The sequence below is a fragment of the Cervus canadensis genome, chromosome 29 (genome assembly GCF_019320065.1).
Source record: "Cervus canadensis isolate Bull #8, Minnesota chromosome 29, ASM1932006v1, whole genome shotgun sequence".
NCBI classification, from domain to species: Eukaryota; Metazoa; Chordata; class Mammalia; order Artiodactyla; family Cervidae; genus Cervus; species Cervus canadensis.
In genome coordinates this window covers 42,843,930-42,856,305 of record NC_057414.1, presented here as the reverse complement: position 1 = coordinate 42,856,305, position 12,376 = coordinate 42,843,930, and the positions used below count along the sequence as shown (strand labels likewise).

At 61.8% G+C, this 12,376-nt stretch overlaps 2 protein-coding genes across 2 annotated transcripts; one reads left to right on the top strand and one right to left on the bottom strand.

Annotated features, from left to right (window-relative positions):
- The first annotated feature begins 1,672 nt into the window (after nucleotides 1–1,672).
- Nucleotides 1,673–5,693, top strand: LOC122431372 (double C2-like domain-containing protein gamma). Its single transcript, XM_043452672.1, has 11 exons — nucleotides 1,673–1,868; nucleotides 1,968–2,324; nucleotides 2,480–2,559; nucleotides 2,638–2,709; nucleotides 2,896–3,005; nucleotides 3,095–3,230; nucleotides 3,312–3,362; nucleotides 4,702–4,856; nucleotides 4,960–5,041; nucleotides 5,199–5,295; nucleotides 5,372–5,693. The coding sequence occupies exons 2-11, from the start codon at nucleotides 2,102–2,104 to the stop codon at nucleotides 5,500–5,502; spliced, it is 1,137 nt and encodes a 378-aa protein (XP_043308607.1). The 5' UTR covers nucleotides 1,673–1,868; nucleotides 1,968–2,101; the 3' UTR covers nucleotides 5,503–5,693.
- Nucleotides 5,694–6,226: 533 nt separating this feature from the next.
- On the bottom strand, nucleotides 6,227–11,926 carry NDUFV1 (NADH:ubiquinone oxidoreductase core subunit V1). Its single transcript, XM_043452264.1, has 10 exons — nucleotides 11,748–11,926; nucleotides 10,589–10,671; nucleotides 10,345–10,515; nucleotides 9,429–9,612; nucleotides 8,463–8,652; nucleotides 7,515–7,727; nucleotides 7,227–7,393; nucleotides 6,847–6,928; nucleotides 6,479–6,624; nucleotides 6,227–6,372 (listed from the first exon to the last, which is right to left on the bottom strand). The coding sequence occupies exons 1-10, from the start codon at nucleotides 11,817–11,819 to the stop codon at nucleotides 6,286–6,288; spliced, it is 1,395 nt and encodes a 464-aa protein (XP_043308199.1). The 5' UTR covers nucleotides 11,820–11,926; the 3' UTR covers nucleotides 6,227–6,285.
- Between the last annotated feature and the right edge of the window lie 450 nt (nucleotides 11,927–12,376).

The following is a 12,376-nucleotide window of genomic DNA, read 5'->3' as shown; positions in this document are numbered from 1 at the left end:
GGCCAGTCTATCCCAGAGTTACACTTTCTTGGCTGACTTTGGATCACACAACCTTCCCTGAGCCTGTCACTTGGCTGCTGGACTTGGAATTCATTGATCAGCCAGGTCTGGGGCACAGGCCTGGGGAACAGGGTGAACCTCCTAGAATGAGAGTAGGGAAGGGGTGGCCCCCCAAAGGACCCCTGGAAAGAGAAAGGGAAGGTGAGCAGGCAAAAGGCAGCCACATTCCCCTGCAGAGAGTGACCTTGAGACCACAGATAAACAGGAGCAGGCCAGGTCAAAGGGCAAGGGAGGGAATTGGGGCAAAAGTGCAACCCAGATTGGGACTTGGGCCCACAGTCTTATAACTGGGGTCACTCACCTGGTGTCTCAGCTCACTGAGGCTCAGGGTCTCCTGTGTCAGCACAGAAGGAATTCAGCGAGAGGCAAAGTGCTAGGCAAGAAGCATTGTTAACATAGGACGCTTGTGAGAGAGGAGGCTCTGCCCAAGGATTAAGTGGGTTACATTTTTATAATTGAAGGAGAGTTCGGGAGAGGGGAAAGACCGCCTCCTCATTCTCCAAGCAGACCCCAGGCTTTCATCACTAGAGGGCTTCCCTGTGGCTCAGCTGGTAAAGAATGCACCTGCGATGCAGGAGACCCCGGTTTGATTCCTGGGTTGGGAAGATCCTCTGGAGAAGGGATAGGCTACCCTTGCCAGTATTCTGTCATGGAAAATTCCACGGACTGTAGAGTCCATGGGGTCGCAAAGAGTTGGACACGACTGAAAAACTTTCCATTTTCATCACAAGCTCCTCCTTCACGTCGGACAGGAGAGTGTCTGACCCTAGAAGGTCAAACTAGGACTGTCTCAGCGCTTACTTAAATCAGCAGAATAATTTTTTTCTTTCACTTAATGACCTGGGGCATATCTCATGCCTCCATTTGTGGTTTTATAGTTAAGCAAGCCTGCTTCGTTCCATGATGTTCTGATAGCTTTCTTGAGTGATCAGTAACTTGCAGCGGTCCCCCAGACTTCCCTAGGTTTCCCTGTGTCTCTAGTCCCCTACTGGGACTTCTGCAACTACTTGTATAACTATCCTTAGTCTTTCCCTATCAGAAGGCGCGTCATTGACTCAATGGACCTGAATTGGAGCAATCTCTGGAGATGGTGAAGGACAGGGAAGCCTGGCGTGCTGCAGTCCACGGGGTCCCAAAGAGTCAGACACGACTGAGCGACAGAACAACAGTCAGAAGGAGCAACACATGCACAGAGCTTGGGGTGTTCAAGGAAACCCGGAGGAGCCATGTGGACATGGGGGCGAGGGACCCACCATTCAGGGGGCCGTAGGGAGGGGCCAAGCCTCCCTACGGGGTGGGTTAGGGGATGGGTTAGGATTTTATTCCAAGCTGGGAGAAGGGGGAGAGGAGCCGAAGCGACTGGTTGATGTTTTAAAGGCTTGAGCAGCAAGGGGATCAGGTTGCCTTTCCCCTCCTGTCTCCATGGAGCCCTCCCGTCTCTCCTCCCCCCTCCCCCCCCACGTGACTCCCCACCCGCTCCCCCAGCCCCCTCTCTCTCACCCCTCCTCGCCCCCCCCCCGCCTCCTGTTGCCCCTCACACCTCTTGTGTCACCTCTGGCCCTCCAGCCTCCTCACCTGGGAGCAGGGCCACATGATGGTGGTAAAAATAACCCTCCGACAGAGTGTGAACTGGGGGTGGGGGGAGGGACCCTTGGGGTGCAGGCAGGGAGCTGCGGGCTCCTGGGCTCTGGGGGGGGCCCTGAGTCCCGCCCCTTCGGCCTCCCCCACGGCCACCCGCTGGCTCTCACGGGTCACCTCAGTCAGGCGCCCAGCAGCCACCCAAGGCAGGTGCAGGGGCTCTCCGAGCGGTAAGTGGCCCCACCGGCCTAGCCGCCGGCACACAAGGTGCCCATCCCCGGGCTGGAGGCCCCCACCCCGCCAGCCTTGACCTTGTGCTCTGTCCTCAGGTCCCGGCTGCCACCCAGGACCCCCCACGACACCCTCAGTGATGCCCGTTCGCCCTGACTGGCTGGCTCAGTGCCGTGCCCCCATCTGCGGTCCTCGGGGGCTCCTCTGAGTCCCCGCCCACGTCGGTGCCCCCATGGCAGGCCGGGGGCGGGTGAGCATGCAGGAGCACATGGCTATCGACGTGAGCCCGGGCCCCATCCGGCCCATCCGCCTCATCTCCCACTACTTTCCACACTTCTACCCCACCGCTGAGCCCGCCCTGCGCCCCCCAGACCCACGCCCCCCAGGGACCCCCGTCCGCTCTGCACCCCAGCCCCAGCCGGACCCAGAGCCAGAGGGAGACTCAGACGACAGCAGTGAGTGGGGGCAGGGGGACAGGGGGGACACTCTGGGCTCTGCCCATCCAGGGAGGGGTCTGGGGCAGGCCAGGCTTCCGACCAGGGAGGGCCAGGAGGCATGGTGCCCGGTGGGGGTTGGCGCAGACGCTGACCTGCCTGCCGCCTGCCCCTAGCCACCCTCGGCACCCTCGAGTTCACGCTCCTTTTTGACGCGGACAACAGCACCCTGCACTGCACGGCCCACCGTGCCAAGGTGAGGAGGGGGCGGGTGGGGTCCCCGGGGCTCGGGCCTGGGCCCCGAGCCTCTTCCACAGCCACTCTCCCCTCCCAGGGCCTCAAGCCGCCGGCCTCGGGCTCCGTGGACACCTTCGTCAAAGCCAACCTGCTGCCCGGGGCCAGCAAGGTGAGTGCGAGACGCAGGCCCCCACCGCTGCCCCTCGGCCAGGAGCCCGACCTGGAGCGCCCTCCTGGTCTGCCACGCCCCTCCTCCCCAAGGCCTCCCCCTCAGGCAGGGGGCCCCCCATTGCTGGCGCCCAGGTGGGGCACCAGGGCCCGAGGAGGGCTCTGACCCTCCCTGCTTGGCCCTCAGGCCAGCCAGCTGCGGACGCGCACGGTTCGGGGCACACGGGGGCCTGTCTGGGAGGAGACGCTCACCTATCATGGGTTCACCCTCCAGGACGCCCGGCGCAAGACCCTGCGGTGAGGATGGGGTCTGGGCCACAAGTGGGGAGGCGGCGGGGGCCAGGGCGGGGGGCTGTCCTGGCCAGGCTGACCCAGGTGGCCCCCAGGCTGTGCGTGTGTGAAGACCCGTGGCTGCGGCGACGGAGGCGGGCGCCTCCCCTGGGAGAGCTGCGGGTGCCCCTGAGGAAGCTGGTGCCCAACCGGGCCAGGAGCTTCGACGTGTGTCTGGAGAGGCGGAGGCTGGTGAGTGGGGCTGGCGAGGGGAACAGGGAGGGAGACCCAGGCAGCGTCTGGCCCAGGTGACCGGGCTTTCTGCTCTTTCAGACCAAGAGGCCCAAGAGCCTGGACACAGCACGCGGCATGTCTCTGTATGAGGTCGGTGGGACGTGGGACCCGGGGGGTATGGTGCTGGGCAGGGCTCCGGGCCCAGGGGAGCGCAGAGAAACTGAGGCACTCTCTCTCTCCGGGCCCGTGAACACTCATAGTCTCAGGGGGACAGCCAGGCCCCAGGAGCTGTGGGGCACAAGGCCCTGGGGGGGCAGAGACACAGGCCAGCTTGAGACAGAGGCTGGAGCTGGGCGGTTGGTCAGCGACGCGCGCGGGCGGGACAGGTCAGAGTTCAGGGGAGAACGGCAGTGGTGGGCCCACGGCCACTAGGCCTGCCCCGGGGGCAGCGTGGGTACCGCTCCTGGGCTGGGCACTCTGGACCGGCCCTTGTCAGGAGAGGTGAAGGTGACCGCGAGGGATTTGCAGGATGAAACCAGAGACCTGGCCAGGGCGCCTGCAGCCCAGGGCCCCAGGGACCCGCAGAGCTGTGGCAGGGCCCTCCGCCTACCCAGCTCCCCCGGACCTAAGGGCCAGGCCTTGCTGCTCTGCCCCCTGGTGGAGCCTGTGACCGTCAGTCAAGTCCAGGCTGGGGAGCCCTCCTGGGGGAGCAGCCCTACCACAAGCCCTCCCCAGGGCTTGTGTCCCCAGGCCCCCCACAGCAGCCCCCTGGCACCTGGCCGGCACTCACGGAGCACCCCCTTACTGAGAACTGAACGCAAGCAAGGCAGTTGGGCTTTCTGCAACTCAAACCCCACGTGAGGTGTGGGAGAAGCACATTCTTTCCGGGGTATCCTGAGTCCTTCTGGAAGCACCAGGAGCTGAGGGGTAAAGGGCATTCAGGATCTGACCCCCGGGCTGTGGGGTGTGAGGGGGTTGGGGTCTTGCAGCTGACGCGGCCTGTGTGTGCTTTGAGGAGGGGTGAGCCTCTGGGAGCTGCTTCCAGGCTTCCCCAAGAGGCTTCCCTGAGAGGGAAGAGACGGGCCCCTAATGGAAGGCCACCTAGGAAGCTCCTATGCGTTTGTGACCCTCAGAGACATCAGTTCCCTCCCCCTCCATGACAAACACTGCTGCAAATGGTCGGTCAGGTGACCCGGACAAGCCCCCTCCCCTTCTCAGGCCCTGGAGGGTAGAGCTGACCTGGAAGTCTCATTCCAGGGCACTAAGTCAGTGACAGTATCGGGAAACTGAACCACACAATCGAACATCGGCCCCTGATTTCTTTGCGGCCAGTTTGAGTTCTCCTGTCCGGGCCAGTACTGGTGGGCGGCTGGGTGGTGGGCCACATGGGCTGAGCCAGCCTGCCCCTGCCGGATGGTGGGCCACGCGGGGCTGACCGCCGGCCCTGTGGGCGCTGGGCCACGCGGGCTGACCGCCGGCCCCGCGGCAGGAGGTGGAGGCGGAGGCGGCCTGGGAGGAGCGCGGGCGCGTCCTGCTGTCGCTGTGCTACAGCTCTCAGCGGGGCGGCCTGCTGGTGGGCGTGCTGCGCTGCGCCCACCTCGCCCCCATGGACGCCAACGGCTACTCGGACCCCTTCGTCCGCCTGTGAGTGTGAAGCGGGCGGCCGGGTGGGCAGAGGGGGTTCCTCAGAGCCCCTCCGCGGCTCGCCTCTCTGGGGCCACACTGAAACCAACCTCATCCCTCCCAGTTTCCTGCATCCCAATGCAGGGAAGAAATTGAAATACAAGACCAGCGTTCGGAGGAAGACCCTGAACCCCGAGTTCAACGAGGTAGGCCCGCCGACAGATGGCAGTCCCGGCTGCTGGGGGAGGGGGTCGGCATCCTGTCTCACAGTGCAGGCCCCAGCTGCCCTGGGCCACTCGCCTGAGTCTGTTCCTGACGCTGTGGAGGACTAAGGCCGCCTCCTTTTCACCGTGTCCCCTGCAGGAGTTCTTCTACGCAGGCCCGCGGGAGGAGCTGGCCCAGAAGACGCTGCTGGTGTCTGTATGGGATTATGACCTGGGCACGGCTGACGACTTCATCGGTGAGTGGGAATGCGGGGGAGCCGAGTCGGGGGGCGGGGGGCTCCCACATGGCTCCTGACCTGTCCCCCAACCCAGGCGGGGTGCAGCTGAGCAGCCGGGCCGGCGGGGAGCGCCAGCAACACTGGCGCGAATGCCTGGGCCGCAGTGACCGCAGGCTGGAGCTGTGGCACCCGCTGGACGGCACGCCCCTCCAGCTCAGCGACTAGCGGGGCCCCCGGGCTGGCCTGCTCACTGCCCCTTCCCTGGGCTGTCCCACAGCCTCTCTGCGGAGCTGGAAGGCCCTGGGCTGCTTCACCCCCGCTGTCCAGCCCCTGGTCAATTGCTTCCTTCCTTCCCTGTTCGAATTGACCCCACTGTCAAATCATGAAGCAAGAATAAACCTCTCCTCCCAACCAGACCGGACAGTCCATTTTTTCCCTGCCATCACCTCAAGGGGCAGAATGGGCCCTGCTCTCCTCGCTCCCACCCTCCAGAGGCCTGCACAGGGCCAGGCCCAGGTCTGACCCTAGGCCGGTTTTCCCCTCCCCACTCTTGACCCCTGCACTGAGGGATAAACGCTCAGGGTGGTCTATGACAGGGGCTTCCCTTAGTGGCTCAGTGGTCAAGAATCCGCCTGCAATGCAGGAGACAAGGATTCAATTCCTGGGTCGGGAAGATCCCCTGGAGAAGGAAATGGCAACCCACTCCAGTATTGCCTGGGAAATCCCCTGGACAGGAGTCTGGCGGGCTTCAGTCAAAGGGTCCCAAAGAGTCGAACATGACTGAGCGCACACAGCCTGTGACAGACTGACACACAGGGCGTCAAGGTGTCGATTCTCAACATGACCTTGTCCTGACCTATCCCTCCAAAGTCCCCCCGCCTCTGTGAACCATGGGCTGCAGCAGCAGCGTGGAGGCAGGCAAGGCAACAGAGAAGATGCAACGCGAGAGTGGGTATCATTAGCTTTACTGTCCAGGCATCCAGACAGACGGACACCAGCCCTGTGGGCTCAGGAAGCGGCCTGCCTGGCCTGGTGCTGCTGGGCAAACTGATGCATCCGCTCCTCAAGTTCTGGCCGGAAGTGTCGGATCAGGCCCTGGGGCGGGAGGGGGTGCAGGGAGCGTGGTGTGAAGCAGGGTCTGAAAGCCCCGCCCCCCTGTGCCCGGGCACTCAGCCCCCGCGCCCTCGCGGGTTAGCAGTACCTGCACGGGCCAGGCGGCCCCGTCGCCCAGGGCGCAGATGGTGTGGCCCTCGATCTGCTTGCTGATCTCCCACAGGGAGTCGATCTCCGCCGGCCGGGCGTCCCCCCTCACAAAGCGGGCCATCACCTTGTTCATCCAGTCCACACCTGCGCCGGGGCAGCAAGAGACGGCCTGCTGACCCCCCAGGCCGGGGTGCGGGGGATGGAACTCGAGGGGTGTGGGTCAGGGGGCGGGGGCTGAGAGGCCACAGCAGGCTGGGCGGCCGCAGCGGTGTAGTCAGGGTCCAGAGCCCGTGCCACCTGTGCCCCATGCCCCACCCAGGCCCGGCATGAGCCACAGAGAAACCCCAGCCTGCCCAGCGCGCCTACCCTCGCGGCACGGGGTGCACTGGCCACAGCTCTCATGCTTGTAGAACTCGATGAGGCGGGCGATGGCTTTCACAATGTCCGTCTGCAGAGACGAGGGGCAATGTGGAGGTGCCCGAGCCTCAGCCCCGGGCGGCACGCCCGCCCGATTCCAGCAGTGCGCTGGCCTCCTCCACCCACCCCAGGCATCCTGTGCTGCCAGGCTCCACGGGCACTCCCCCCAGAGAAGCCTTGCCCCCCGGCCTCTCCCACCTCCCTGTGTCTCGGGTGACAGGAATCAGGACCCAAGAACTAGCAGGTGTCTCTGAGGAGCCCAGGCCGGGTTACTAACCAGCCTGGCCTAAGGCAGGGACTGGGTGGGGAGCGTGGCGGCCCCTCCTTACCGAGCGGTCCATGACGATCACGGCAGCTGTGCCCAGGCCCGTCTGCGCCTGGATCAGCGCGTCGAAGTCCATCAGCACCGTCTCACACACGGACTTGGGGATCAGCGGCGTGGACGAGCCGCCAGGAATCACAGCGAGGAGGTTGTCCCAGCCGCCCGTGACCCCCCCTGGGGCCCCAGGCAGTCCCCGAGAGGATGGACGGTCAGGGCAGGGGCCGGCACAGTCAGCCCGCGCCCCGGCCCAGGCCCCAGAGGCCCGCCCGCCCCGCTGGCTGGCCCCAGGCCTCACCGGCATGCTTTTCAATCAGTTCCTTCAGCGGTACAGACATCTCCTCCTCCACTGTGCAGGGGTTGTTGACGTGGCCGGAGATGTTGAACAGTTTGGTGCCTGAGTTGCGCTCTCGGCCAAAGCTGGCAAACCACGCACCCCCACGGCGGCAGATGGTAGGGGACACGGCCACTGTCTCCACATTGGCCACGGTTGTAGGGCAGCCAAACACTCCTGTGGGGGAGGAGGATGAAAACCTGGTGGATGGCGCGTGCCTGGTGGCTCAGTAGCAAAGAATCCACCTGCCGACGCAGGAGACGTGGGTTCAATCCCACGTGCCGAGGGGCAACTAAGCCTGTGTGCCACAGCTACTGAGCCTGTCCCCCAGGGCCCGGGCGCTGCACCACCGAAGCCCACACGCCCTAGAGCTTGTGCTCGGCAGCGAGAGAGGCCATCGTGATGAGAAGCCCGCGCACCAGAACTAGAGTGGCCCCGTTTGCCACAAGGAGAGCAAAGCCTGTGCAGCAACAAAGAGCCGGCACAGCCAAAAACAAAATAAATATATGTTTTTAAAAGGGAAGCAAGCCAGTGGCTGCTGGAGGTTGGGGACAGCTGGGGCGGGTCTTCTGGAGGTGGCATCTGTCCAGGGTCTGCTTCTGCGGCAGAGCCCGGCTCCCACCCCTGTGTCACCCTCGTCCCCCGGGAGCCCGATCCCAGCCGTACTCCGTCTCCACCACCTGCCCCGAGTTCCAGGCGGCTGGAGAGCACCGGCTGTGTGGCCTGTGCACTGGGGCAGGGTGAGAGGCTCCGGGGCGCTCTGGTGCAGCCTCTATGTTGTTCCCACCTACTCGCGGTGTCAGGCCCCAGCGAAGGGACTCAGAAATTCCCCAAGATGACAGTGGCGACCTGAAGCCAGATCCCGGATTCCACAGGACAAGGCCCGGGATGAGGCCAGGCGCCAGGTCGTACCCACGTCTGCAGGGAAGGGCGGCTTCAGGCGGGGCTTGCCCTGTTTGCCCTCGAGGGACTCGATGAGCGCCGTCTCCTCCCCGCAGATGTAGGCCCCGGCCCCACGCACCACAAACACGTCGAAATCGTAGCCGGAGCCACAGGCGTTCTTGCCAATCAGACCAGCCTCATAGGCCTCTCGGATGGCTACCTGTGGGACAGGGGTGTACAGACATGGTCCCCACGAGCCCAGGAACACTGCGTGTGGGAGGGCGGGGTACAGGCCCAGTGAGCCCTTCACCATAGTCCAGGGCCAAAGCTCCCTCTGGACATAAGCAGAGGACGTGTTGGGAGAAGGGTGGGGATTTTTACAATGTGTGTACTACTCGTGTAGTAACATTTAACAAATCCTCCAACTATATGTATTTTTTATAAAGATTTTAAGGAAATAATGAAAATTTCAGCAAGTAGTTTCTCTAGGTAGTCAGTCTATGGCAGATTTTTCTCTGACATGGTGTGGATTCCTGTCTTTACAATGAGTGAGTACTGCTTCTGAGTCGAGGAAAAGACCCTGGAGGCTGCTTTTTACACATGTAATAACACACAGAATGCTACCATGTGCCAGGTTATGAACCTAATAGAAAGGTGAGGCTTTGGCCCTAGACCAATTACTACAGGCGTCACTGGGCTGAGAATTACTGACATGACCCCCTGACCCTTCAGGAAAAATGCCCATGTGTGAGCTCTCCAGCCTACCCCCACCCCAGGAGCCCTGAAGCCCTGGAAGACCTCCCAGGCTGAGGCTCTGGGACGCAGAGCGAGACGGAGGCTTTGGGGTGTACGTCCCACTCAGGACACAGGCCAGCTCGAGAGATCCCCACCCTCCCAGCACGACTCCAGGCAGATCCCACTCGAGAACCTACGACGAACTCTGCCTGGCTTGGTGCGTGTGAGTGCCCACTCAGTACCTCCCCTCCCCCTGCCCACCTGCAAATTGGAGGCCTCGTTGTAGAACTCCCCGCGGATGTAGATGTAGGCGGCGCGAGCGCCCATGGCTCGGCCCCCCACTAGGCAGCCTTCCACCAGCTTGTGGGGGTCGTGGCGGATGATCTCTCGGTCCTTGCAGGTGCCTGGCTCCCCCTCATCCGCATTCACCACCAGATACTTGGGCCTGCGGGGGCCAGCAGGTCAGTTGGGCTACAGGGCCCCCAGGGTCAGGCCTTCAACCGTATGCCACCCCACTCCACCAGGAAACCTCAAACAGGTCTTATCTGACAGCCAATCCTTCTCTGTCCTCCCAACAACTTCCCAGGGCTCTGCTTGCTCACCATCAACGACAGGGGAGCTCACTGCCTAGTCCACACTGGGGCAGCTATGACCACAGGCAAGGTCTTGGTTCTACTCAGCCCAAATGCCTCTCCCAGTGCTTTCTCAAGAGCCCAAATCTGCTTTTGGTCACAATGAGCACTCTGTGAACCTCCATCGTATCTCCGGAGCCAAAAGGAGGCAGAGCTGACATTTATCATTTACTTTCTACATGCAAACCAAAGTGCACGCCAAAAGCTGTAGGCACAGTATTTCTTTAATCCCTGAACAACACAATATACATTTACAGAACAGAATACTGAGGTTCTGAAAGGTCCGGAGATTGCCTAAAGCTATATGATTAAATGGCAGATCCAGGAATTGATCAATTAAGTCTGCTGGAGTCAAAATCTTGTGTAGACTCTGCTGCCCCTCAAGACTCCCCTGAGGAAGACCAGAGAACCGAGTCCCTGCTACTGGAGCTCTGGTAAGGTTTTCCCACTTCATTCACTCTTGGTTTCCAAGGAAACATCCCCAAGGCCCAGGTAAGTCCCAGCTGCCCCGAGGTGTAACCCCATTTCTGCCTGCCTATACACACCTGCCATCTGAGGGCTTATTCATGAAGCTCCATTTAAGGCCAGTGGGGAAGCCAGCACCTCCACGGCCCCGCAAGCCCGATGTCTTGACCTCACCCAGGATCCAGTCAGGCCCCTTCAGCAGAATCTCCTTCGTCTTGTACCAGTCACCTCGACTCTGGGCACCTTTAAGCCTGGATAGGGTGGGGAAGGCAGTGAGGAGGAGGCCCTGCCTGGGGATCCACCAGCCTAAGGGCACCATCTCACCTCCAGTCATGGCGTCCATACAGGTTGGTGAAGATCCGGTCTTCATCCTTCAGTGAGCCAAATGAGGTTTTCTTGGGCGCTGTCTGGGGACACAGAGAATCAGTATACCCAGCAGAGCTCTGATATTTTGAGGGGCCAGGCCAGGAGCTACAGATTGATGGGTCCCCTAATTAAGGAGGGTTGGACTGGGAGGACAGCAGGGGCCAAAGCTTCAGAACCCTTTGTAGCGTCATAACTACCATTACCACTTAGTAAGCACTTTCTGTTAGCAGGTACGAGACTAAGCTTTTTATATCCAAGATGTCATTTCATTCTCATAACCCTGAGATAGGAATGATTTCCTCCATTTCACAGAAGAGGAAACAAGACTCAGAGCAAAATGAACTTACAAAAGGCACACAGCCTGAAGGAGCAGGTGGAATCTAAGCACAGGTCTGCCTGTGGCCAAAGCCCACATAGGATCCACAGCACAGACCACAGCCCTGAGCCCAGGGTGACGTCATGTCCATTTATTTACTTGTCTGGCTCTGCTGATCAAAACTTGATTTGGCCAAAGTCTTGCTTATATGGCTAAACTCTGCTGGAGACAAAATGTGTTTTCTGAAGGAAGAGGAATGCTTCACTGGGGTTGGGACACAAGATGGTGGCGGGAGATCCGCTCGGGATAAAACTGTTGAGGAGAGATGGCTCTGGAATCCTACGAGACACAGAGAGAACCCCAGCTGAGGGCTAAGGGGACCTGGCTTCCAGACACCCAACCCCTTAAAAGCCAACACAGGGAGCAGAACGTTGAACGAGGAATGAGGAGGCACACGGCCCTCTCCAAAGCGGTTTCTGCATCCGTAAAATGGGGCAATGACCCCTTCACGCACTACAAGGTTGTAGCGAGGAAGGAATGAGACAAGGACGCTTTGCCAGCTGCAAAATTTTCCATTAGGTCACGCAGCTGTTAAATGAGGGGCAGCCAAAGGGCCGGAGGGCTAGGGGCAGGGAAGAGTCAGCCTCCCGTTTGGGACCCGTCCCCTTCTACATCTGGAACCTTCTTGTCAGACGGGGGGAGATGAGAGGCTTCTCCAGAAGGCACTACGGACCCAGGGATGGCGCGCGCAGACGCGACAGCGAGACCCGGCCCGCGAGCGCCCCTCAGGTCGGGCCTCACCGTGTCGCCGCTGAATCGCACAGACACCCGCGCGGGAAGCGACCCGCCGAGCAGCCGCCGTGCCGCCAGCATCGCGGGGCGGGGTGGGAGAGGCAAGCCGGTAACCTCCCGCTGTCACCTTCACGGCTCTGAGGCTCAGGACCCGGCACGACCGAGACGCTAGGCGGCGCACAGGAAGAACGTCACACGCGCCCTGACGCCGGGGCGCGCCCCAACTTCCCCGCGCCGCTCCCGCCCCGCCCTTGGCCCCGCCTCCTCGAGGGAGCGCGGAGAGGCCGGAAGTGCCCTGTCTGGCGCTGAGGCTGCTGGTAGATGTAGTCCCTTGGGCCTCCGGACTGCCTTTCTCCTGCCGCGGGGCTGTCATTTATTTACTGTCTGGCTCGCCGGCTCTGCTCTTTCGCATTTGCCTCCGGACTCTCAGCCTTTCAGCCTACTGTTCAGCGGGACCCTCCTGCCTGCCTTGTACTGCTCTGGCCCTGTCCCAGCCCTCCCAGACTGTGAATTTTCCCCCACCCACCGCGGGCATCCCTGGGCTCTGGCAAGCAGGGAGGCGAGGCAGGCAGGGGGTCTGGGGCAGAGTCTCCCAGAGGAGGGGTGTCTAGAGTCCTAGGTTGGGGTGAGGCCAAGAG

Excerpts from the sequence above, each read along its gene's own strand:
- LOC122431372 (XM_043452672.1), top strand. The coding sequence starts at position 2,102 with ATGGCAGGCCGGGGGCGGGTGAGCATGCAGGAGCACATGGCTATCGAC. Across the intron at positions 3,363-4,701 it reads GCGGCATGTCTCTGTATGAG|GAGGTGGAGGCGGAGGCGGC; the intron begins GTCGGTGGGACG and ends GCCCCGCGGCAG. Across the intron at positions 5,042-5,198 it reads TGAACCCCGAGTTCAACGAG|GAGTTCTTCTACGCAGGCCC; the intron begins GTAGGCCCGCCG and ends TGTCCCCTGCAG.
- NDUFV1 (XM_043452264.1), bottom strand. The coding sequence starts at position 11,819 with ATGCTGGCGGCACGGCGGCTGCTCGGCGGGTCGCTTCCCGCGCGGGTG. Across the intron at positions 7,728-8,462 it reads GCCCTTCCCTGCAGACGTGG|GAGTGTTTGGCTGCCCTACA; the intron begins GTACGACCTGGC and ends CCTCCCCCACAG. Across the intron at positions 7,394-7,514 it reads ACTGATTGAAAAGCATGCCG|GGGGGGTCACGGGCGGCTGG; the intron begins GTGAGGCCTGGG and ends CTGGGGCCCCAG.